Source organism: Megascapheus bottae, chromosome 15 (genome assembly GCF_031878675.1).
Source record: "Megascapheus bottae isolate mThoBot1 chromosome 15, mThoBot2.hap1, whole genome shotgun sequence".
In the NCBI taxonomy this organism is placed as follows: domain Eukaryota; kingdom Metazoa; phylum Chordata; class Mammalia; order Rodentia; family Geomyidae; genus Megascapheus; species Megascapheus bottae.
This window is the reverse complement of record NC_143523.1, coordinates 19614057-19640103: the sequence shown is the minus strand read 5'-3', so window position 1 is coordinate 19640103 and position 26047 is coordinate 19614057. Positions and strand designations below refer to the sequence as shown.

At 40.1% G+C, this 26047-nt stretch overlaps 2 protein-coding genes across 5 annotated transcripts in view; one reads left to right on the top strand and one right to left on the bottom strand.

The window, feature by feature from the left end:
* The first annotated feature begins 371 nt into the window (after positions 1–371).
* Sfr1 (SWI5 dependent homologous recombination repair protein 1) lies at positions 372–3563 on the top strand. Of its 2 annotated transcripts, none has more exons than XM_090345945.1 (4): positions 372–472; positions 1034–1155; positions 1962–2330; positions 3323–3563. In XM_090345945.1, exons 1-4 carry the CDS (start codon positions 460–462, stop codon positions 3512–3514), a joined length of 696 nt encoding a protein of 231 aa, XP_090202071.1. In that variant the 5' UTR covers positions 372–459; the 3' UTR covers positions 3515–3563. The 2 variants fall into 2 exon arrangements, with proteins under 2 accessions (XP_090202071.1, XP_090202072.1); XM_090345946.1 differs by lacking the exon at positions 372–472 and adding an exon at positions 587–842.
* A 1022-nt stretch (positions 3564–4585) lies between these two features.
* Cfap43 (cilia and flagella associated protein 43) overlaps positions 4586–26047 on the bottom strand; it is a 72367-nt gene continuing 50905 nt past the window's right edge. For 2 of the 3 annotated variants that reach the window (XM_090345942.1, XM_090345943.1), the window contains 15 exons: positions 24438–24644; positions 23664–23750; positions 23390–23470; positions 23030–23155; positions 22717–22836; positions 21191–21298; positions 19290–19376; positions 18123–18211; positions 15409–15622; positions 14008–14120; positions 11189–11348; positions 8465–8629; positions 6108–6188; positions 4976–5129; positions 4586–4797 (listed from right to left, as the gene is read on the bottom strand). In XM_090345942.1, coding sequence (XP_090202068.1) covers positions 4631–4797; positions 4976–5129; positions 6108–6188; positions 8465–8629; positions 11189–11348; positions 14008–14120; positions 15409–15622; positions 18123–18211; positions 19290–19376; positions 21191–21298; positions 22717–22836; positions 23030–23155; positions 23390–23470; positions 23664–23750; positions 24438–24644 — 1959 coding nt within the window. In that variant the 3' untranslated portion in view covers positions 4586–4630. Of the gene's footprint in view, positions 4798–4975; positions 5130–6107; positions 6189–8464; positions 8630–11188; positions 11349–14007; positions 14121–15408; positions 15623–18122; positions 18212–19289; positions 19377–21190; positions 21299–22716; positions 22837–23029; positions 23156–23389; positions 23471–23663; positions 23751–24437; positions 24645–26047 lie in introns of those variants that run through there. The other variant, XM_090345944.1, reaches the window with a different exon arrangement.

Below are 26047 nucleotides of genomic sequence, written 5' to 3'. Positions count from 1 at the left end.
GGGCGGGACCTGTCCCAGGGGCACGTCGGGCACGTCACCGACGCACCGAACCTCGGAAACCGGAAGAGGAGGCGATGGACCGAGAAAGAAAGGAAGGGAAAGCCGCAAGCGGAAGGCGCGCCCCCCTCTTAGGAAGCTCAGTTCCCGCTCTTTACAAACTGAGGTTTTGTGGCCGCGCGCGCGCGCTCCACCACTCTCGTTCTAGCGGAGGGCGGGGCAGAGCCGCGCGTGCGCGCGCGCGCGCGTCAGTCAATCTGACCAATTACTCGTTTCCGCCGTCTTCCCCTCGTGGTCCGCCCCGACCCCGCCCACTTGGAGGAGGCGGGCGGGCGTGCGCGCGCGCGCGCAGTTTCGTCTTTCTCTTGGCGGCTGAACAGAGCCGCGCCAATCCTAGCGTCTCGTCGCCTGCCCCGGGCGCCACGCCCCCCCGTCGGCGCGCGCTTTTTGAACGCTGTGGGGATGGCGCAGGGAGGTATCGCGCTGGGGTGGGGTGGTTCCCGGGTGGGACGTGGCTCCCTTTCCGTGTTGGTGGGAGGGGGTGGGTTGGGGAAGCTCGAGCCCAGTCCCGCCCTGGCGCTCCGCGAGCCGGGGCCGGGGCCCGGTGCCTGGCGGGGCGGCCCCTCACCCCGCCGAGGCGGCAGGGGTGACGCGGGTGCTCTCCTTGGAGAGAACGGCTGGTCCCGGGTGTCAGCTCCGTGCTTCCGAGTCAAGATGTTGGCCTCATCGCCTTTAATTATTGTGGAGCTGACGAAATCCTTGACTGAAGTTCTCTCTTCCCACGAGAGATTTGAAAGCAAACGGAAGGAAAAGCTGTGAAACAGTAGCTGATGAATCCTGTGTGGGTGGGTAAATGCAAACATAAAGTAAAATGCAAGAAGAACGCCACTGAATTATAGCCAAATATGAGTTGGCTGTTCTTGAAGATGTTTTTGTATATTAATGAAAATTTGATACCAACTGTCGGGTTGGATAGAAGAATGGTTAGTTACCATTTTATAATTGCTTTTCTTGTTTGTTTGTTTGTTTTTTTTAGAAGTAAACCAAGATTTCCCCATCAAGATGGAAAGCCCATCAGCCTCAGCTGTGATTTTACCTAGCACTCCTCAGTCCTGTGGGATTCCACCATCTCCCCATACAAATAGTTTGGGAAAACAAGTAGGAACATCTGTTGCTTCTTCTAGTGGATATCTGTTGTTTGAGTATTCCAGCAGTGGTGCTTTTAAGTAGATTGAAGAATGTATAACATGTCACATTCTCCCTGCCAGATTTACATCTTGGATCAATAATTTCATTTAGTTTCACATCGCGTTCTTATACTCCAAATTGAGGTTTAAATCTGTAAATATTATCCTTGAGAGAGATAAATGTTACTGGGATAAACGTATCAGCACTTTTAGAAGGGTGTTAGCCTTGCAAAGTAAAAAGAATGGAGTAAAACGAATCAAGTGAATATCTGCACATGATATTTTATGATGCTTTTCCCCCATTACTTAAGTTGTTGTACAAAAGGGTTTTCAGTTAAACCTAACTTTTTGTTTTTGTTTTTGGGGGGTCGTAGAACTTGAACCCTGGGCCTTGGCTTAGTCCCTGAGCTCTCCAGTTCAAGACTAGTGCTCTACCACTTGAGCTACTTCCAGTTTTCTGGTGGTTAATAGGAGATGAGTCTCACGGACTTTTGTGCCTAGGCTGGTTTTGATCTGTGATCCTCAGATCTCAGCCTCCAAGTAGTTAGGGTTACAGGCGTGAGCCACCAGCCCCAGGCTAACCCTAACAGTTTTTTAAGTATAGTGTATCTTGATTAATCAATATTATGGTACCTTAGATATATGAAAACAGGAAGCCATCTAGCGGTACCTGCTATAGACATGTAGAAATAAATATAAGGCATTTGTTTCTAGGAGATTTATTAACATCAAGTGTTTTTCTTGATTGGCAATTTTAATGTTATGTTCCCTTTTCAGCCTATGAGTGCAACACTTAGAGAAAGATTAAGGAAATCAAGATCTTCATTTAGTTCCTATTGCAGTGTGGTGAAACGTCTCAAAGTAGAGAATGAAGAAAATGATGAGGCTGTTTTAGAAAGGCAAGTGTCTTCAACAGGACAAAACTCTTTTAAACCCATAGACAATGAATCTGAAGAAAATATGTTTAGTTATGAATGTGACTCTAAAGCATTTGGTACTGGGTCGTGCACTGCTCTCCAAGATGATTTTGTGAATGAGAATCCTAAACGAGGATTAAAAGAAGAAAAAGCACAATTGGTGAAGCAGATTCAGGAGAAAGAAGAACTTCTCCGGAGACTAAAACTAGTCAAAATGTATCGATCAAAGGTAAGAAGAATTTCAAAACCCTTGCATAGTTTTTACACAAATTGCAAATGATTAATTTCAGAAATAGAACATAAATTTATTTTAGCTAACAAGCCAAATATTCTGAAACCTAGCTTCCAGTAGCTTTAACTGAAATGTGAGTCATAGGATTAGCACTAAGAGGCCTGTCAACCCAGGATAAAGCTTTTTTAAAAATTAAAATTCTATGCAATTGGAAGTTTTTTGTCAGGTTTATACTTCATAGTACAGTTACAAGTATTTAATGCTAGATATATGTACAGTGGAAATGAATGAATAAAGCAATAAGTCACAACATATAGGAAGTATTTTTAGTAATGGTCTGTTTTTCCTCAATATAGTTAAAATATCTCATTTGAGGAAACAGCAAATATGTATTAGATTTTAGACTTCAACCTATAATGACTGAATTAAATAGTACCTGAGTGATGGTAATAACCTCTATTAGTAGCATGTTTATGTAGTAATAGTTCATTGTTCCCCAGAGAGGGAGAATAGCATGTTTCATTTACTGTCTTGGATCTTTAGAATTCTTCTATGAGACAACAAATGTTGAAAAACACTTTCAACAAATATTTTTTTAAGTGCAGTTTTGGGTTCATGGCAGAACTGATACAACTTAGTGTCATCTTTTAGAAGTATAGTTGTATTATAAAAACTGGATTTTCAAGACTTAGATTATTTTTTTAACATAGTTTTATCTTATTTAATCATCTGATTTTCCCCTGAGAGGGGTGAGACTGGCACAGTTGGGGCCAAACAAAATAGCCACGGAACCAAAGTTGAGTGGCATTTGTCTATTCAGGTTTTTTTCCTAGGTAGAAGTTCCATTCAGCCCCAGGGTTGTTCTTTTGCTAACTTTAAACTTACACATCATCTCATTTAGTAGCTTTGATGATACAAGTTGAAATAGTGTGACTGTCTCTATACTGACATACATTTATTGTTTGTTTTTTTCAACTTTTCTGTTTCAGAATGACCTGTCTCAGCTACAGTTGCTGATAAAGAAGTGGAGAAACTCTAGCCAGCTGTTACTTTATGAACTGCAGTCAGCTATGTCTGAAGAGAACAAGAAACTAAGCCTTACTCAATTGATTGACCACTATGGGTTAGATGATAAATTGCTACATTATAACAGAAGTGAAGAAGAATTTTTAGATGATTAATTCACAATTGTTTTTTCCCCCTTCCAGGATATGCTACATATACATGTGTATGTATAGTATTTTCTAATTCACTTACGGTTGATGAACAAACAAAAATGACAAGCTGTTTTGGTTTGTTAAGACCTGGGAATCCACATTATCCAGTGAAATCTGTGATATGCTCTTAGCAAACAGGATTATCAAGGCAGCCAACACTGGTGACATGGTATGTGTATTAACAGAAAAGAGAACAAGATTAGTATACCATGGTTGCCTCAGAGGAGAGAGTACTTGGCAATTAATCCTATGTTTTAAGTATTTGAATCCCTCATTGCCCTCCTCCCCCATCTTGGGTCTTTCTGCTCCCCACAATTATAGCATGGGATATGTTACCAACGGTCATTTCCCAGCAGAATCGACCAAGTTTCAGGAGTCATTCAAGTCCTAGGATGTGGGGGGGAGTTGGTTAACAGAAGGATGTTGGTCTTCTCATTAACCTTCACTCCTATCCACCAGATCACTATATGGGTCATCAGTGAAATCTCTAGAGCTTTGTTTTACCTGCAATCGATATGTAATGGACATATTAATGTTTATAAATTGCAAAACAGTGAAGTGTCAATATCACTTAGAGACTGTCAGTAATCCCAACAATATGAACATAGCAATCTACAGTCTGTGGAAGGGAAAGAGATGTTCTTAAGATGTAACTATCATTATATGTATAGAACAATAAACTGATAGAACTTGTATTTCCTAAACCTATTGATGAGGATACAAAACCGAGCTTTGTTAGAACTGTGTTTTCAAAATGTCATCATCTACAAATGACTTAAAGCACTGAAAAATAATTTGGTTTAAATTGGTAGAATAGTGATTAATGTTCAAAATTCTAGTAGTTTCAAGCAAATAAAAATTACTTTCTTATGGGCTGAAAATTGTTCTTTATTGGATTAAAAACAATTCGTGGTGCTTCACACATTCACGCAGGACAAAAATCTGTTAAGGCTAAAATTTAACAGTTTGCTATTAACAACCTGCAACTGAAAGGTGACTACTTAAGTTTCCTGATACAAGTAGACAAAAAAATCATTTTTCCAAATGGGTTGTTTTGGCCTTGTGTTTTCTGCTGGAGTTTTACAGTTGAACAAGAGCAGGAAATGTTTTCATCCTTAGTCTTTCAACTTCCGCCTGCAGTACTGAAATCTGTTCAGCTTGCTGTTTGGAAATGCTTGTCAGCTTCTGATGTTGCATCCTGCTTTCAAAATGTTCTTTGGCAATCTTTTCACAAGTCAGCATAGTCCCTAACCCAGAAATGAAGAAAAGAATTGGTTGGTTTATTGTCAACATCTTCACATAGAGAAGCAGCAACCAGAATCAATTCTGTGGAAGAAATGCTAATCACTGCACAAACTATTGTACCAATTTCAAGAGAACCGATTCCTTTGAGAGAAACCTGCAGTTAATGAAAAAAAAGCTTACCCATTGAGTTACAGATGTCTTTTCGTTCAGAGACAGCTACCAGCTCGTTCTGAAGATTGCAGCTTAGATTATAATTGGCTGCATCTTTTTTATTGCTGACTCTTCCCAGTTTTCTGAGTAGCTTTTTGCAGTTTTCAACATTCTTTTTGTGGGTCTGAAATTTGTTTCCCATGAAACCCCATGAAAAATAATTTTGAAACAAGTGTAAGTTCTTCTATAAATAAGTTACTATATTTTAAGTACATTATCATCACTAACATCATTCCATATCTCTATGACGTGGTCTGCCAGGAAGTCTGTCCATAGTAGATATTTAAATTATTTGTTGAAAGGTCATATTTTAATACTTTATAGACAAATATAAGAAGCTAAAAATGATATTAAACTATAAATAAAATTCTTGTAGTTAACTTTAAATCTTTTTTTTTTTTTTTTGCCAGTCCTGGGCTTAAACTCAGGGCCTGAGCACTGTCCTTGGACTTTCTCAAGGCTAGAGCTCTACCACTTGAGCCTCAGCACCACTTCCAGCTTTTTTCTGTGTATGTGGTACCGAGGAATTGAACCTGGGTCTTTGTGCATGCTAGACAAGCACTCTACCACTAGGCCAAACTCCTGGCCCTGCTAACTTTACATCCTACATATGCTATATCATTGAGTATTTGTTATTCATTTAGATAAGGTGAATACAATGCCAAGGAATGAGCAACACTTTTATTACATTAATCTAATGTGAAATAGGAAATCCGCTAAAACTGGGGTCTGGGACTTGAAGTTAGGTCTTTGCTTTTCTACTCTCCTTTTTCGCTTACAGCTGGCACTTACTTGAGCCATGCCTCCACTTCTCTGCTGTTTGTTAAGAGTCTGGGGTTTTATTTGCCCAGGCTAGCTTTGAGCCACAATCCTCAAACCTCAGCCTTCTAGATACTAGAACTTGACTTCCCAGTTTTTATTTTAGCATTTACTACATTGATTAGGGTTGCACAAAGATACCATTGAAAGAGCTCTGATTACCTCATGAGTACCAATAAATAATTGAGGATGTTTTAGGTTCTAAGTTCATGTCTGAAACACTCTGCTTGAATGGTTCACAACTATTGGGATTATATCGAAGTAATAATCTTTTGAGACTGACCTTATCTATAACCTGAATTGTTTGCTCCATTATTCCGATCTGAAGAGCAATCAGATTCTCATAGTTTGGTTCACTTAGGTACTTTAGAAGAAAAAAAATACAACATATATAAGGATATTTTTCTCTCAATAGATAACTATAAATACTGTTTTGGTTTTAAAAATTACTGCTTTTCATAACATGCCTACTTCAGATTCATTTGCCTTTCATGCTATAGTAACTTGTGTTTAGCCATCTAAAGCACTGGATGTTAATTATTACAAATTCCTAAAATCTGTTTTCTTCATTTATTTAACTTTATAAAATTTCACTGAGGTAGATACAAGGATAGATAACATGATTTAGACTTCAAGAAAAAGAACTGACATAGTGACTAGTCACCAGAAGATAGATACATCAAGTGTTGGCAAATGCAAAGGTAGTTTGTGATGAGTGGTATGTCTTTAGACTTAAGAAATCAAAGAAAAGGGCCAGGAGTTTGGCCTAGTGGTAGAGTGCTTGCCTAGCATGCATGAAGACCCGGGTTTGATTCCTCGGTACCCCACATACATAGCAAAAAGCTGGAAGTGGAGCTGAGGCTTAAGTGGTAGAGCTCTAGCCTTGAGAAAGTCCAAGGACAGTGCTCAAGCCCTGAGCCCAAGCCCAGGACTGGCAAAAATTAAAAAAAATAAAAATAAAAAAAAATAAAAAGAAATCAAAGAAAGTTTGTGTGGAGAGGGGCTGTTTGACATTTAAACTAAACCTTGCCAAACAGGTTTGGGATGTAAAAAAGAAAAAAATCAGAAGTAGTATGAGCAAATTCTAATCCATTTGTTCCCCTACTTGCCACAAACAAAGTTGAGCTGAAAGATACTACCTACCTAAGGATTTGAAAAATCACATGTTAGGTAAGAATTGTCAGTTTAGAATGTATGAACAGGGATTGGTGCCAGTGGCTCACACCTGCTCAGGAGGCTGAGATCTGAGGATCATGGTTTGAAGCTAGCCTGGGCAGGAAAGTCTATGAGAGTCTTATCTCCAATAAACTACTCAGAAATGCTGGAAGTAGCACTGTGGCTCCTGTGGTAGAGGGCTAGCTTTGGGCACTGAGAGGCTTAGGAACATAGCCCAGGCCCTCAGTTCAAACCCCAGGACTGGCAGAAAACAAAAAAAAACCCATAAAAAAGGTTGGAATGGGGTACTCATATAATTAGTCAATTGGGAATGAAAATATGACAGCAAATGACCAACAAAGATAAAAAAAGAACTTTGGAATTAAAGATGAAAGAGGTGGGGATAGGAGGGAAGGAAGAAGGAGACAGAGATATGGGAGAACAGAAGGCTATGAGACCATCTACACCACTCAAAATGGAGGCCTGAGCTGGGAGGGAGACAGTGAAGTTGGAGAAAGAGGACATAGGAAAGAGGGAAATCTTGGATTAGAATGGAATTGGATTGGAATCTGGAGGTCTTGGATTAGACTTTAGGATGCGATCATGGAGGCTACAAAATTAGAGGTGATCCACCAGGGAGAGGGCATGGAAAGGAACACAACTGGCTCACTTGGGGCCAGGAGTTTGGTGTAGTGGTAAAGAGCTTGCCTAGCATGCATGAAGACCGGGGTTCGATTCCTCGATACCACGTATATAGAAAAAAGCCAGAAATGGTGCTGTAGCTCAAGTGGTAGAGCCCTAGCCTTGAGAGAACCCAAGGACAGTGCTCAGGCCCTGAGCTCAAGCCCAGGACTTGCCAAAAAAAAAAAAAATGGCTACACTTAAAATGATGCAGCAAAGTGATTCCATTGAAAAAGGCAGAAGCAAAACAGGACAAAATCGGGGTGATAAAGCTAGTCAAAGGAATGGGTAACTACGAGTCAAATGTGATAGAGAATTGAATGGTGGTGACTAGGAAAAAGAGTACTGGATGTTGACAATTAAAAAAGCCCAGCTGGGAGCGGTGGCGCATGCCTATAATCCTAGCTATTCAGAGGCTGAGATCTGAGGAACTTGGTTCAAAGCTAGCCTGGGCACTAAAGTGAAGCTCTTATCTCTAATTAATCTCTGGAAAATGGGAATAGGGGCTGTGACTCTAGGGGAAGGGCTGTAGCCTTGAACTGAAGAGCTCCGGGACAGCACCCAGACCCAGAGTTCAAGCTCACAAACACACAAAAATCCCCAACAACTGAAAATTACCAAGTCCTGAAGGCAGTAAATGTAAATCATGGTAGGTGTGAGAGGGAAAACTCAGAGACAACATTCATAGGTTTATTAGGAGATTCTTTTGATTTATGCTCACAATTATGAAGGCTTCTTATGAAGCCCTGCTTAAATGAATAGATGGCATTCATGAATGAAATGAAAACTTAGGAGAGAACTTGCCTTTTGACGATCTCTTGAAAAAAATAGCATCTGAATATCCCAAGCTTTCTGATTCAGATCTTCCATTTCCATCTCCATTTTCTTATGCTCCCATTCAATCTGATAGATCCCTTTGTGCACCTCCTTACTCTCCATCATGCTAGCAACTTTCTTCTGTCCTTGAGTCTGAAAAAAGACATCTAATACTTTTAAGATTCTTGCATACGCAATTACAAAACTTTTGAAGTTGAATACTATTTTAATACCATGTGTCAGCCGGCAGAAATAATTCTGTTTTCATTTTTTTTTCCAGTCCCAGGCTTGAGTTCAGGGCCTGAGAACTTGGATTTTTCTCAAGGCTAGAGCTCTACCACTTGAGCCTCAGCACCACTTCTGGCTTTTTCTAAGTATGTGGTACCAAGGAATTGAACCGGGGTCTTCGTGCATGCTAGGCAAGCACTCTACCACTAGGCCAAACTCCCAGCCCTCTGTTTTCATTTTTTAATGTAGCAAGTAGTAATTAAAATTACTTCAGCAGAATCTGATCACTGTAAAATATGATAGTCACTAAACAGCAGGGATTATCAGATGCACTTACATAACACAGCTAACTGACCATATGCCAAGGATGGGGCTGGAACACTGTTTACCATAGTCTAATCTAACCCATGTTGTGTGCATTTGAAAACGTATTCCTTGCTCTCTCATTTGATGCTATGGATAAAGCATTGGCGCTAACACATAGCATAATCTCTTTAGCACCTACTGGAAAAGAAAGAACACATTAAATATGGTATTCAAACACCCCCCCCTTCCACCTACCTAAGCCATGAGATTGTTTGAGATCACCTAGAAAATGGGTATACCAAAAGAAAGGGGCAGAGGAATTTGGGCCCATACTCCAAAGCCAACTGTCTAGCCAAGGTCTAGCAGAGAAAGGAACCAATGCAATAAAGAGAGTAAGGAGGAGCTTACAAAAAAGTAGTAGGAAAGCTAGGGGATGGTGACCTAGAAACAGTCCCAAGGAATGGCCCATGTGAACTGAAAAGAGGAATTTCAGTGGAAGGCTGGGAAAGGAGCTGTATGGTGGAATCCAGTCCTATGAAGTGGGGGAGCAAAGCAGTGACTCTAACTGCGGCCAATAAAAACAATGACTGAGGGGCTGGGAGTTTGGCCCAGTGGTAGAGTGTTTGCCTTGCATGCACAAAGACATGGGTTTGATTCCTTGCTACTACATACATAGAAAAGTCGGAAATGGTGTTGTGGCTCAAGTGGTAGAGGAAAGCCCAAAGACAGTGGTCAGGCCCTGAGGTCAAGCCCTAGGTCTGGCAAAAAACAAACAACAATGAAAGGAAAGCGGAAAGGAGATGCAGCTATAAAACAATATTTCCCTGAACCTCACTGCTCTAATCACCTGGGGCTAAGATTTTTGATGAGGTGGTGACCTGTGCTTTTGTAGTATACTTAGTGCCACCCCTCTCTATACTCTGAATGTCAACAGTAACCCCTTTGTTTATGTTTTCCAATACTGCTTCCCAGAAAGCACTGGTGTCTCATGCCTGTAATACTAGCTACTTAGGAGGCTGAGATCTGAGCATTGGGTTCAAAGCCAGCTTGAGCAGGAAAGACTATGAGACTCTTACCTCCAATTAACCACCAAAAATCTGGAAGTGGAGTTGTGACTAAGTGGTAGAGCGCTAGCATTAAACAACAAACAAAAAAGCTCAGGAGCATTGTCCAAGCTCCATATTTAAGCCCCAGGACCAGTAAAAAACAAACAAACAGACATGTAGACCTTTTCTAGGGCAATATTCCCCACAACCAGTTGAAAAACAATGCTCCAGAGAAATGTTTGAATTTTAGATTTTAGAGCTCTTGATTACAAGACCCACAGAAATGATCATGAGAAAGAGGTGGCTGAAGTACAATAGATAGGATTATCCATAGAAAGAAATTCAAAGAGTTAAGAGGCCAAGTTATGATCAGAAGATGAAAATAATTTGAAAAAAACGGGAAGTGTGGCAATATATAGTCTGGTAGCATGAGCTTCACAAAGCTAGATTTTGGGAAAATTATAAAATGTTAACTGATGGAATTCTCATTAATAAATGTATATATTCCTTCTTTAGTTTATTAGTTCTTTGACATATATTCTCAATAAATGAATTTATTTAAGAGATAAAGTAGTTTCATAGTGGATAAAAGTATTTCTGAATTCTAAGCCAGGTACCAATGGCTTGCACCTGTAATCCTAACTACTCAGAATCTTACTCAGTAGAGTAAGATTAAAAGATGAACAAAACAAAATGGAAACAATGGACAAAAAATTGGTTCTTTGAAGCAAAATCACCCGAACTGAAAAGGCTTAGCTAGACTAAAAGAAAAACTCCAATATCACTCAAATGTCTAAAATCAGAACTAAATCAGACATCACTACCAATACTATGTAAGCTAAATACCTTGTACAATGAAAACCCATGTAAACAACATATAAACTACATCAAATTAGAATGAATATTTAACCTTAAGGTCATAAACTTTCTGTATCTTAGAATTATCTGGAAAACTTAAAAAAAAACATGCCCACAAGCATGAGTATAAGTGCACATGTTTATAAAGTTATTCAGAAGATTCTAATGTGTAGTTACTGACTTAAATGACTTAAATTGACATCGTGAGAATGAAAGCATAATATTAGATATTAAATCAGCAGGCAATCATTTCTATCATAAAAAGTCTACTTACCCGAATCACAGAATTCAACTCTTCAATTATGTTTTTGTTTATGAGAATTGCATCTGAATATTCCAGAATTAACTGGAAATTCTCCAGTTCTACTTGTCCTTGTTTAAGAAGAATTTGGATTGTCAAGTCCAATTGAAATTTCACTTTGTCATCCTGTAGGCTAAATTGAAAAAGATCTCAAAGCAAGTACTTGTAGTATATTTTTTTATTAACAATAACAAAAAAATCACCTGTTAGCTGGGTGCTGGTGGCTCACTCCTGTAATCCTAGGTACTCAGTAGGCTGAGATCTGAGGACTATGGTTCAAAGCCAGCCCAGGGAAGGAAAATCTGTGAGACTCTATCTCCACTAAAACTACCAAACAACAACAACAACAAACCTTAGAAGTAGAATGGTGGCTTCAGTGGCAATAGGCATTAGCCTTGGGCACAAAAAGCTCAGGACCTGGGGGAAAGTGTGTGTGTGTGTGTGTGTGTGTGTGTGTGTGTGTGTGTGTGTGTGTGTAAGGGGGAGAGATAAAGAGTAGAAATGATGCTAAATGGTATTGGAATTATTGAAAGACATTGAATGTACTGAAAGGTATTAAAGGCACTGGATGGTATTGAAGCTATTAAAGTTTTACCCTTACTTGTTGGTTTCTGATGCTATATTAAAAATAATTGGTGGGGGCTGGTGGCTCATGCCTGTAACCCTAGCTACTTGGAAGGCTGAGGTCTGGAAGATCTCAGTTCCAAGCTAGAGTATAAAAATCTGTAAGGCTCCCATCTCAATATAAAACACTGCAAGTGGTGGAATGTACCTGTCATTTAAGCAGCAGGAAGCATAGACAGGAGGATCAAAATCCAGGCCAGGTAAAAAGTAAGACATTCTCTCAAAAACAACCAGAGGAAAAGGACTAGAAGTGTGGCTCTAGTTATACAACACTTGCCTAGTTAAGTATAGAGCTGACTTCAAACCCCAGTTATACGAAAAATAGATCAAGCCAGTGGTGGCTCACACCTGTAATCCTAGCTACTCAGGAAGCTGAGATCTGAGGATTAAGGTTCAAAGCCAGCTTTGGCACAAAAGGACCTGAGACTCTTATCTCCAATTTTCCTCTAGAAAATGAAAAGTGGGGCTTGGCTCAAGGGTAGGACGGTAGCTTTGAGCTGAGGAGCTCAGGGACAATGCCCAGGCTCAGTTCAAGCCCCATGACACCCAAAGGAAAAAAAAAACAAATCTATATGGTAATTACCAAATTTATCTCTGCATAATTCATATTCTCCTCTTTAACCTACCTCTGAAAATTATTTATAATGATAAGTTTTGGAATCTCAAATAGTATTTATCCATATGGCTATAAAAACAGCCTTATTGCTAGGTTCTGGTGGCTCATGCCTGTAATCCTAGCTACTCAAGAGACTGGGATCTGAGGATCGTGGTTCAATACCAGCGTAGGCAGAACAGTTGATAAGACTCATATTTCCAATTAACTACCAAAAAGCCAGAGGTGGAGCTGAGACTCAAGTGCTAGCCTTGAATAGAAAAAGCTCAGGGATAGTGCCCAGGCCATAAGCACAGGATTGCCATACACAAACAAAATGGCCTTACTGAAGCCAGGACTTAACAACAATATCCAAATCACTCAGTGAAGAAAACAACACAATCCCTGAAGGAAAACCAGCAGCTGGCAAATGTCTACCTGGAAATTGTAACCAACTTCACTTTCCCATACAGTAAACAGGGCTTGTGTCCCCAAATAGTAGTTACTGGCAGAGGCCAGTTTGTAGTTTTATGAGGAAGAGGCAGACTTAACAAATGTGATTGTTTTTCTTTCTTTTTTTTTTGCCAGTCCTGAGCTTCGGCTCAGGGCCTGAGCACTGTCCTTGGACTTTCTCAAGGCTAGAGCTCTACCACTTGAGCCTCAGCACCACTTCTGGCTTTTTTCTATGTATGTAGTACCGAGGAATCGAACCCGGGTCTTCATGCATGCTAGGCAAGCACTTTAACCACTAGGCCAAACTCCCGGCTGTGATTGTTTTTCTAAAACTTGCTTCTTTGAATTCAGAGCAATGGACCCCATGACAGATTCCCCTGTGAAACAAGTCTTATGAAACAGAGAGAGAGAGAGAGAGAGAGAGAGAGAGAGAGAGAGAGAGAGAGAGAGAGAGAGAGAGAGAGAGAGAGAGAGAGAGAAAGAGAGAGAGAGGTCCTAGGGCTTGAACTTAGGGATTGGTCAGTCTCTGAGATTTTTTTCTCAAGTCTAGCACTTGAGTCACAGCTCCACTTCTGGCTTCCCATGTGGCTCCCCATGTGGCTTCAAACTGTGATTCTCAGATCTCAGCCTCCTAAATAAGTAGGATTACAGTCGTGAGCCATGTGTTCCTGGCTAGAGTGCATTTTTTTGTGGGACTCTGGGCCTGGGCACTGTCCCTGAGCTCTTTATCTCCAGGCTACCACCCTTCCCCTGGGCCTGGGCATTGTCCCTGAGCTCTTCAGCTCAAAGTTACTGCCCTACCCCTTGAGCCACAGCCCCACTTCCAGTTTTTTAGTGATTAATTGGAGATAAGAGTCTCACATTCTTTAGTGCCAAGGTTGGCTTTGAATGGTGATCCTTAGATCTCAGCCTCCTGAGTAGCTAGGACTATAGGTGTGAGCCACTGTATCTGGCCAGAGTGCATTTTTTTTTTAAAGTAGGAAATTTCAGTGCAACACTGGGATTGAGACAGAGATGTTTGCCAGGCCTGACCATGTCAGCCAATAGGCATTCTCCCTCCATGACCCCATGACCTGAGCCCAGCTCAGGCTGGGAACCAGTGAACCCCAGAGGTTGACATTACAGGATGAGCTCGCGCGATACTCTCTCAATCTCATGTTGCACATTTTCATCATCCTCAATCCTCTTCCGGAGGAAAGTTCCCATTTCTGTTAAACCAATTGCCTTCTGCTTCACCTGAAGAAACCAAACAGCAGATACCTTAGAACATGCAGAAGCCTATTCAAACTGTGTCTGTAGCTTTCTTTCTTTTTTGGGGGGGGGGCAGTCCTGGGCTTGAGCTCAAGGCCTGAGCACTGTCCCTGCATTTTCTCAAGGCTGGAGCTCTACCACTTGAGCCACAGCATCACTTCTGGCTTTTTCTAAGTATGTGGTACCAAGGAATCGAACCTGGGTCTTCGTGCATGCTAGGCAAACACTCTACCACTAGGCCAAACTCCTGGCCCCCAGTCTGTAGCTTTCTTTACACAACCTGTATACTCTTATTTTCCTAAGAGATTAGTAAAAATTTTAAATCCCAGCCCAAAGGTAGTATGAGCTATGTTCAATTTACACATGGCCTTCTGTGAAGAATTTGAAAATCAAAGAAATCAGCAACTAAGAATTTTTGTTATACCTTGAAATTTGTCTCCATTACCTTAGATAAGATTATAGAACCAGAAATACTTGAATAAAAGCAAGCCATAAGGACACTTGAATTTTGGGAGGGCAGTTGAGAAGGGATCAAGAACAGGCTAGAGGACAAATTCTCATCTACACAATTCTTACTTTTTACCTTTTACCATGCTTTCCCAACACCCCCCCCCCCCACGTTTTAGTAAAAGTAGTTGGCTGTGGCAAACTGACTGCAATTCTAATCTGTGCATGATAAAATCAGCTATATCAGCAGTGTTCAATATAAATATAGGCAATGTTGACAATTTCATTCTTTTAACTTTTCAAATTGTACAAAGTAGCAGGTTTCACCGTGACATATTTATACAGTTTTTGTCTGTACCACCTCACATAATTTTAAATTTTGCACTAAAAGGTGACATGAAGCAAAGGGGCTTAATTCTACTAAAATGTTACTGATTATAATATAGCATAAATATTATCACTCAAACTATAAGCAACATAAGATTATTAATGAGACATTTTCCATTTTTTTCTTCGTACTAAGCCTTTGGAGTCAATGGGTATTTTCAGCTTATAGCATATCTTGTGCATTTCAAGTACACAACAGCCATCTCCCTGGAGACCATTTCAGGCAGTTCATATCTACAAGTATAGGCCTGTACTTGGCCCTTAGTAGCACTACATTTAATGTTTTATTTGTCATTTTATTACTAACATTACCAAGTGTGTCTCTAAATAACTGGCCAAATAATTGGTTATCTAAATAATTGGCTTTTCTGTATGCACTGATGAATGTAACTATATATTTGACATTAATACATTATAAAATAAAAATGATATTACGTACTTTATACTCGTTTTCTACTTTTATTCTTCTGGTTGCACAGAAATGTTCCCAGGTTTTGGGGTCCAAACCATCTGGCATATTAGCAACATTATCCAAGTCATCCATGCCTTTCATTAACTGGACAAAGGCATCTTTATTCAACTTGCCAGATTCTGGTCGCTCTCCAAAAGGGGTAACATTGGCTGAATCTGGATGTGTTTTATGCTTGTGAGCCCTGGTTTAATCAAGAAGGGCCCATCAACCTCTCACAGTCTCACAAACACAAAATCCAATGTTAAACAACAATCCCCTTCACATAGGTGTGGCACATTCTATAGCAATTTCCCTTGGCCCCTGAGTGTTGCTGGTGGATCATTCCAAGGAGAGAGAAGCACCCATTTTGTCTTTCTTTTTCCCTTCCATACTCCCTGGCTGGACTAGAAATCCCTAGCTATCGTTAGATTAGTGCTGGAAGCTTTACCTAGGCTGGGAAACAACACACGTCTGTATGTTATGAGCAGTCACAGCAATGCCTAGAGAGGAGGAATGTGGATGCTCATCTGTCTAACACATTCTATTTGTGTCTGTCTGTCTCACTCTTTCTCCAGTACTAGGATTTTAACTCAGGACCTTACACATGCTAAGCAAGTGCTCTGCCACCAAAGCTATACAGCTAGTCCTTTTTTACTTTGGTTATTTTTGAGATAGGGTCTGGCTTCCAGCCTGGGCATGCACAATCTGGCTATTTGCAATTCTCTCAAAGCTAGGATGATAAGCATCCAGCTATTGATCAAGAAAGAGTACTCTGTCTCTCTCTGCCTCTGTCTCTCTCTGCCTCTCTCTGCCTCTGTCTCTCTCTGCCTCTGTCTCTCTGTCTCTCTCTGTCTCTCTCTGTCTCTCTCTCTGTGTCTCTCTGTCTCTCTCTGTCTCTCTGTCTCTCTCTCTGTCTCTCTCTCTCTCTCTCTCTCTCTCTCTCTCTCTCTCTCTCTCTCTCTCTCTCTCTCATCTAAACTGGCCTTGAACTATGATCCTTTCTATCTCAGCTTCCTAAGTAACTAGGATTACAGTTATGGGTCACATAGCAGCATGTACTGGTAGGTTTTGCAACAGGATATACTAAGATGAACCTACATGAACAGATGAATTCGTTTCCTTGGGTTGCAGTTAGAAAGGGTATGGCAAACCCTCAATGTAGAAATGCTTTGCAATGCACAGTTAAGAGAAATGTTGATGTTCCTGCCTCTAGACAGTAATGGCCTCAAATCAGGGTTGATAGGTGTAGAGTCAGGATTTAAAGCTAGATCTATATGACAACAAAACTTAGAAGATCTCACTTCTTTATTCAAGAAAAAGTGTATATGGGCTTATAATATTCTACTTTATTTTTTTCTTCTTGAAAAATACAGAAACAAGTCAGGCATCAGTCTCACACTTAGAATCCTAGCTACTCAGGAGGCTGACATGTGAGGAACATGGTTGAAAGCCAGCCCAGCTAGGAAAGTCTGTGAAACTTTTTTAGCCAATTAACTACCAAAAAGCCAGAAATGGCACTGTGACTCAAAGTGGTTGAATGCTAGCCTTGAGCACAAAAGCTCAGGGAGAATGCTCAGGCCCTGAGTTCAAGTCTCAAGACTGACCCCCCCCCCAAAAAAAAAATCAACCAGAAACCAAGATATGAGGTATGTTCTAGGTTCACTTTCTTGGGTTGCATGCATCTTGTCAAAGTGGATGCCTTTGTATCACAGACACAAATTAACCTATGCTTCTGTGACAATTTGCATAATTTCTAAGTTCCATTTAGCTATAAGTCTGAATTGATGGTGTTGGAAATCAGTAAAATGTCCTAATGTTATGCTTGGCAAAACAACATCTATTTTAGAACTGTTTTGATAACGGTTATTTCTAACCATTTATATGGGGGCATTGTTCAAACCCTGTCTTGAATTTAATCACATGAAATACTCAGAAGCAACTTGGGGTCAGATAAGATTGGAAAACACTGCTTATTTACTTAAGTTTGGAAAACATTGCTTGCTTACTTTATTTATTTGCCAGTCCTGGGGCTTGACCTCAGGGCCTGAGCACTGTCCCTGAACTCCTTTTGCTCAAGGCTAGCCCTCTACTACTTGAGCCACTTTCAGCTTTTTCTGTTTATGTGGTACTGAGGAATGGAACCCAGAGCTTCCTGAATGCTAGGTGAGCACTCTACCACTAAGCTACATTCCAGCCCCTTACTTTATTATTTTGAAATATATACTTAAAGAGTCTGTCCTCAGAAGTTCTACAATATTGGGTACTTGTTTTACAAAGTAGTTTCTTAAACTTACTTAGTCCTAGAAGCCTACTTGATACAAATCTATTCATAGGACTTATATATGTTAGAATATATGTTGAGAAAACTGTTTATAAATCTGTATGTAACTAGGATTTAAGAGAAAGTACCTTAAGAGAAAAATTATAGGACTATGTTTATACATTTGACTATTTTTAAATAATGAAATTGTCATATTTCATTTCCTATACTAAAATATTAGCATAATCTCCACACATACTGATGTTTTATCTTGATGAGATTATGATTAAGACAAAAAATTTTCACCTAAAAGTGATATTATTTCTAGCCAAGTTGGGAGGGGGGAAAGGAAGTGAAATCTAATATATGAAATCTTACAATTCTCTTCTTCACATACTACCTTATTTTCCCTCAGAAACATAATAGCAGAGAAGAAACAAACCTTGGCCGGCGTTTAAAAAGTTTGTAGAGTATCTCCACCTGATTACTAGGAATTTCAGAGAATTCTTTCTTAAAGCTGCGATCCAAAACCTAAGGATAAACATCATTGCCAGGATTACAATTGTATTCAAATGGTGTGTGTGTGTGTGTGTGTGTGTGTGTGTGTGTGTGTGTGTGTGTGTGCGCGTGCGCGTGCGCGCGCACGCGCTAGCAACAGTCCTAGGGCTTGAGCTCAGGGTCTGGGTGCTATCCTTGAGCTTCTCTGGCTCAAGGCTAGAGCTTTACCACTTGAGCCACAGTGCCACTTCCAGCTTTTTCTGAGTAGTTTACTGGAGATAAGAGTCTCACAGATGTTCCTGCCTGGGCTGGCTTTACATCATTCTCATCTCCCAATTTCCTGAGTAGCTAGGAGTACAGGCGTCAGCCACCAGTGCCTGGCTTTCAGATCACTTTTATTCATTGGCAATACTTTTCAAAAATACAAGTAATACTATTTTGATTTTTAAAAAATCCTTGAAGAGGAGAATGATAGAGGGGGTTAGGTTAATTGGAATACATTGTATGTCACAAAGAACATTTACTTGTACAACTGATGCATGCTAATAAAAAAGAAAAAAAATCACCACGACTTGGTTTATTAAGTTGTTAGAGGATAGTCATTCACTGTGCAAAGACGTCTCAAAGCATTGTTCTGAATAGGCAACATCACACTATATTAGACATGTTATTTCATAGGAGATGGCTTAAAAATCATCTAGAAGTTTCTCAGAACAATATTTACTTACAAAACATGCACGTTAACTTGATTCTTTCCCATTATCTCTGTTCGGTCTTCTTTATGTTATTCCATCCTACTCCTTTAAGTGATAGAATTACCTACTAAATTGATTTGTGTCTAACTCATGGAATCTACAAGTGGGAGTCTGAAAAGCTTTAAAGGCTTCGTGATCTCCACCACTGTTTTGCACAAGAGGAAGCTTATACTAGAGAAGTTCACAGACATTTCTTTTACACATAGAGCTGCAGAAATTTATGCCATAGAATGAAGTTCAATCATAACTGAGAATTATGTTAGAGAAAAAGGTCTATGAAGAAATTAAGCTGTAACCCATGCAACTCTTCTCCTGGCCCCCAAAGCAAAACTCTACCGTGAGAGAATAGTTCTCACCTTGTCTTCTGCCACTAAATTGTCATAGTGTTCCCTGTATATATCCAGTTCTTCTCTAGCTTTCTGGATGGCTTCTATCGTCTGAGACTGTAATAACAGAAGGAATAGTTAATGTAACTGGAGACTTCAGAATGAACAAAAATGAAGGACTACAAGAATAAGGAATTTCCGAATATAAGATCAATGTGTTTTGTAAAGTATTCATTACAGATAACATTCATGGAACAAAAACCAACTGGAAGTTGGGCGTGGTGGCTCACACCTGTAATTCTAGCTACTCAGGAGGCTGAGTTCTGAGGACTGTGGTTCAAAGCCAGCCTGGGCACTAAAGACCCTGAGACTCTTATCTCCAATTAACCATTAGAAAAACCAGAAGTGGTGCGGTGGCTCAAGGGGTAGGGCAATAGACTTGAGCTGAAGAACTCACGGACAGCACCCAGGCCCAGAGTCCAAACTCCATGACCGACAAAACAAAAACAACAACAACAAAAAAAACAAAGCCAACTGGAGACTTGGAAAGAGCAAATTTTCATTCTGTTTCTTAGGCTAGGTAGCTCTAAACGTGTCAGTCTACTAAGTAAACTGAGCTTGACAGAAAGGATGAGTGAGGAGAGTGTGTAGGTTTGAAAGCTGTGTTAACCTGAGAGACTGGAAACTGGAAACATGGAAAATGGCCAGGCCATATGCAAAAGTAGAATGTTGTCCCAAACCCTTTCAGTGCTGACTTCAGCTCTCTGACCCATTTGTAACTTGGAATCATTCAGAGAAGGAAAAACATGTCCTTGACACCAGTCAGTTACCCCTTCTCTAATTGTTTTTCTCAGGCCAAATTCCAATCCGGCTGTGCTCTTCTTTACTCTTTTTTTTTTTTTGGTGGTAGTTGTAGGCCTTGAACCTAGGACCTGGGAACTGTCCTTGAGCAAATTTGCTCAAGGCCAGTGCTCTACCACTTTGAGTCAGAGTACTACTTCCTGGTTTACTGGAGTTTAACTGGAGATAAGAATTTCATGGCCTTTCCTGCCTGAGCTAGCTTTGAACTGTAATCCTCAGATCTCAGGATTACAGTCATCTGCCACCAGAGTCCAGATCAACCTTCTTTTCTCTGTGGCCCTTTTCTACTCCCATTGTCTTCAAGACTCTGTTGGGGTGGTCTTATTCTCTTTGGAGTGGTCATCATCTGTCCTCAGTTCCAGTTCCTACTCTATTCTATCCCAGTGGTTATGTCATCCAGCCCTCCTGAGATGGTTTCCTCATATGCAAAAGAAATCTAATCCTGCAGGGTTGTGATGAAGAGAGATAGAAAGTTCTTTGCACATGTGGTTTGTAGACTCTTAAAGTGCATACGTCTTGTAGCTTATTAAGTATGCATTAATGACTGTCCTCTACTAATTCTTTTAATAAATATTGAATATGTTGAAACATATTTATAATTCACTGTCTCTTTAATGAAGCACGCTTATTTATACTTACATTTTTATGCTATTGCAGCATAATGTCTTCTCTTCTATAAGGGAACCCGTAAAGAATACCAAATAATCCAGAAAGAACGACATTCTCTAAAGAATGATTGGCAATCTGCTTAAAAGGTTATGTCCTTGTTCAGGTGTCCCATGTAGTTAAATCTGGTGCTTTTAAGCATAAAGCTAACGTGGTCTCATTTATAAGCCATATTCATACCAAAGCTACCGAGTGTTTTTGTCTAAATGGCTGCAGAAGCAGATTCATATGACTCTATTAACAGATTAGAATGGGTGTTTTTACCTAATCCTGCTGCAAAGAGAAACCAAGACACAACTGTGGCTGAGAGGAATGGTAGAAGAAAGAATCTAGATGTGGGAGCTCTTGCAAAACGTGTCACTCTCTCAAAGCTCCGGAACTCAGCTATCAAGCATTATACTTACTTTTTCTTCCTGCTTCTTAGTACGGTAGTTATTCAAGAACTGCTCCCTGGAGTTTAATTCTTCATCCAACAATAAAGAAAAAACCAGGTTATTTATTTTCAATTCTTCCTGTGGAAATATTTTTGAAAAGTGTGTGTCAATAGTTATGTATAGAAAAGGAATTCTATCATTGGTCATAGAAGTAGATCTAATCAAGTTTCAAAGAAAAGGTGAATAGAGGGTGGCCAAGAGTATGGCCTAGTGGTAGAATGCTGGCCTAGAATGCGTGAACTCCTGGGTTTGATCCCTTAGTATCACATACACAGAAAAAGCCAGAGGAGGTGCTGTGGCTCTAGTGGCAGAGAACTAGCCTTGAGCAGAAAATGTCCAAGGACAGTGTCTAGGCCCTGAGTTCAAGCCCTAGGACTGGCAAAAAACAAACAAACAAACAAACAAATACCCCAAAACCCCAAACCAAACAAACAAAAAATGGTGACTAGATATTTAGAATAATTATTCGGTTATATCACTTTTTGTGGAGGGGGTGCTTATTTGTCTCATGGACTTTTACAGGCTAGCTTCTATTCATGATCTTCAGATTTCAGCCTCCTGAGTAGCTAGGATTACAGGCATGAGCCACCAGCACCTGGCTCTTTGATAAATTTTTAGATAATGAGTTGGTTGTCCTCTTCTGAACATGACTGATTAGTGGTTTCCTTTAAAAAGTACAAGACTATGAATTCTAATAAAATTGATGAGTTCTAATTGTGGTTACTATCAGACCTACATCTTAAGTATGTTCTCATCTACATAATATTGGCTCTTGAGTCATTTAGCTATTACCTTGTAGTCTCACAGTTCCTCATTAGCTTATACAAGATGTTGCAAAGTATGTTTTAATTAGAAAATAGCAACTTTAAAGCCAGGTACAGTGGCTCACGCTTGTAATCCTAGCTGCTCAGGAGGCTGAGATCTGAGGATCATGGTTCAAAGCTAGCCTGGGCATTAAAGTCTGTGAGACCCTTATCTCTAGTTAACAACCAGAAAATAGGAAGTGGTGCTAAGGCTCAAGGGGTAGGGCAGTAGCCTTGAGCTGAAGAGCTCAGATACAACACTCAGGTCCAGAGTTCAAGTCCCACCATGGACAAATTAAAAAAACAAACAATTTTATCAAAGTATCTTTCACATAATCTACAATTCACCATTTACAAAGTATACTTTGCTGGTATTTTTTTGTGTATGCACAGTTGTGTAACCATTATCATAATCAATCTGAGAATATTTACTTTGAGAAGAAATCCTTTAGCAGTTCTCCTTTTCTCAACACTTCCCAGAAGGCCCCTCCTCTCTCTCCTTAACTTATCCAGACCCTTGGATGGGAAATGTGTCAAAAGAAGGGGAGGGGCTCATGAGGTTGGACTGGGGCCTGAGATATACCTGCAGGATCCTGGCACCAGGTAAGGGTGTTGGTTCATTCCCTAACTACAATGGAAGATCCCTGGAGGATACTTAAAAGAACAAGCCACAGAAGTGAGACAGGAATTTACCTGGTTGACAACCATCTCTGCTCTCACCCTTCTTTCAAAGAGTCTTTTCATATGATCATCAAAGCTCTGTGTGCTCTCTTGAATAGAGTTTTGCAATTTCTTCAGTTCTGCTTCTAAGGACTGAATGGAAGGCATGGAAAATTCAACTCTGGTTGGAAGTGATTTGTTTGGAGGAGAACGATGAGGAAGAAGAGGAGGAGGAGATTTCAGCTAACACATTATCTTTGAACTATGAAAAATATTAGAAAATAAAAAAGTTCATATAGTATGTATGATACTGTAGGATGGTTATAGTAAGTTTTTGCTTTCCAACCTTTCTATACTTATCTCTTTCTTCATTTAACTCCTTGACTTTTTTCTCATACTCTTTGAATTGCTTCTTTTCTTCTTCGGTCCACAAGGTATCAGGTTTTGATAAAAAAGGAGGCTCTGGGATCACCTGGAAATACAAAGGACAGCATATACTGTGGCTCACTGGTCGATGGAACAGTAGAAGAAAAGCTCACAGCTGGATCTCACTTGAAACATCTACACATGAGCTTCATGTGTAGAACTGGGAGGTTTATACATGTGTTGTTGTGGAATTTCTAAAATTAAGTTCACGGAGGACAAATGTGATCAACTTTAAGTAGCTCTTTCTAGCACTTTGGGTAAGGGTGGTCAGAAATCTCACCATTCGCAAAATGTCTTCCTTCTTGACTTCGAGAACACCTCCCATCATGTCCATGAGGCCTCTGTGTCTGTCTTCGGAGCCCTGGGAAAGAGTCAGGATCAGAGAGGGCAACTGAGATAGTGACCTAACATCATGGACAGACTCCTGCTTGATGTAAGAATGTCTGCCTTTAGGGGCAGTGGCTTAGAAGAGAGAAGTAGGACTTAGATGCTAAGATCTGGTGTCTCAGTCTATTCTAGAAGGCTTTAGATATTGTTTGAACAAAATCACCTACCTGTATATGAAGCAATCGGTCTGCGTCAGTGGGCGAGACATCTACTTTGCTTTTTCTCCCTGGCTTAATATATTTTTGAACTTCAATCTGTAAAAGAAAGTACAGTTTCCTGTCATTTTTCTTATTAAATTTAAGGCAAACTTTCATTGTCATCCTGAGTGATTAAATTCTATTAAGGAAATTAGAAGGATAGTCAAGAAAGATTCCTATCCAGTATTCTCTTCTAGAATGAGTTCTAAAATAAGATCATTGGAAAAAGAGATCCTCATTCCTTCCATTAACTCTTAAATCATATCTAAAAGAAATCTGTCTCTAAAAGAAATTTTAACAGGGGATTTCATTAAGGGACTTACAGAAATATCAAATGCAGTAAAATTGAGAAGAGTGATGGTCTTACAAGGTCAGAATCTTGTGGCTTTCAAGGCACTTAGCACAGGAAAGTGTGGCCCAAACAGAGACAGCAGCTAGATTAGGAGTCTTAGGGGGAGAGGGAGAGTAAGGGAAGGAGAAAAGAGGAGGGAGGACTCCCCCAAAGGCTTCAGTCTTTGGTTCCCACTTCGTCTTGGGCTCTGTGTCCAATGCTCCCTGGAATATAGGCAATTCAGGGGGGAAAAAAAAGCCCTCTCTCTCTTTCTAAGGCTTTGCCATCTGGGTTCCTGACCTGAAACCCAGTGGTTATCTAGCAGAATCACTTGCAGTACTGTAAACAGAAGGATGGGTGGACAGGAGCTGGGAACTACCCTGAAAGAGGGAAGGTACATGCCTAGCCAGTACCTCATGATCTTCCACAACAAGGGCTCTTTCTGGCTTCTCACAGTCTTCAAATTCTGGTTGCCAAACTATTTCTTCCAACTCCAGATCTAAAATGATTTCTTTGATTCTAATGTTTCTTTCTTTTACACGTGCAATTTCAAACTCTTTTTGTTTAAATGCCACATTAAACTCAGAATTGAAAGCAGATTTTACCTTGTAAATAATATCCTGAAATATAAATAGGTTAATACAACATAGCACATCTTATATCTTTACTGGAAATGTGATTGAAAATTTATGCTTTCCTGCTAAGATCATTTTGCAAATTATCTGTTTTTGTGCTGTGGTTTGAACTCAGGGCTTTGAGTTTTCTAGGCTGCTTGAGGCATACCTCCAACTTTTTTTTTCTGGCTCTTTTTGAGATAGAGTCTTGCTTTCTCTTGGAGTCCAGGCTGGCCTGGACTGTGATCTTCCTATTTTTGTTTCTTGTCATAGTTGAAATGACAGGTGTGAGCTTCCATACTCAGCTCTTATTTCCATTAAAATATGGTTTCATGAACTTTTTGCCTGGGGTGGCCTCATTCTGATATCTGCTTTTTGAGTAACTAGGATTCTAGGTGTGAGGTAACTGGCCAGAAAATTTCTTTATTTTCTTTCTTTCTCTCTTTCTTTCTTTCTTTCTTTTTTTCTTTTTTTCTTTCTTTCTTTCTCTCTCTCTCTCTCTCTCTCTCTCTCTCTCTCTCTCTCTCTCTCTCTCTCTCTCTCTCTCTCTCTCTCTCTCTCTCTTTCTTTCTTTCTTTCTTTTTGCCAGTACTGGGCAAGCTCAGGGCCTGAGCACTGTCCTTGGGTTTTCTCAAGGCTAGAGCTCTACCACTTCTGGCTTTTTTTCTGTGGATGTGGTACCAAGGAATCAAACTTGGGTCTTCGTGCATGCTAGGCAAGCACTCTACCACTAGGCCAAACTCCCAGCCCCAAGAAAATTTCTTTTAAGAATTATCTTCCTAGGCTGTTTATATTGAGTCACTTATAGGTTTACAAATCTATAGTAGCATTCACTAGGGTATGAGTAGGATGGTATAATTATTATATTACAATATACTTCCTTAAATGTGAGTTATAATTCAGTCCTCAAGTCTGATGATGAATGTCCAATGGGTGATCAGCATTTGGAGGCTGTCGGAAATTCTTTCTACTTTTGTGCATGATCAAGGGGCTGAAAATATATCTCCAATGATAAGGCTCTGAGTTCAAATCCCAGTATCACCACACACATGTGCACCCATGCGCGCGCGCGCGCGCACATACACACACACACACACACACACACACACACACACACACAGAGTCAAGTTTGGTTTGGTTATATATGCTTGTAATTCCATATACTCAGGAAGCAGATGCAAGAGGATCTCAAGTTTGAGGTCAGCTCTGGCAAAGTTAGTGAGACACTATTTCAGAAGCAAAATATAAAATAGAAGGCCAGGGGAGGGGTACAGCTTAAGGGCTACAGGTCCTTGCCTTGCCTGCATGAAGCCTTCAGTTCCATTTTCAGAACAACAACAGAAACAAATAAACAAACAAACCAAAAAAAGGTGCAGGGCTTAAGTTGGGAAGCATCTGTTTTTTGGAAC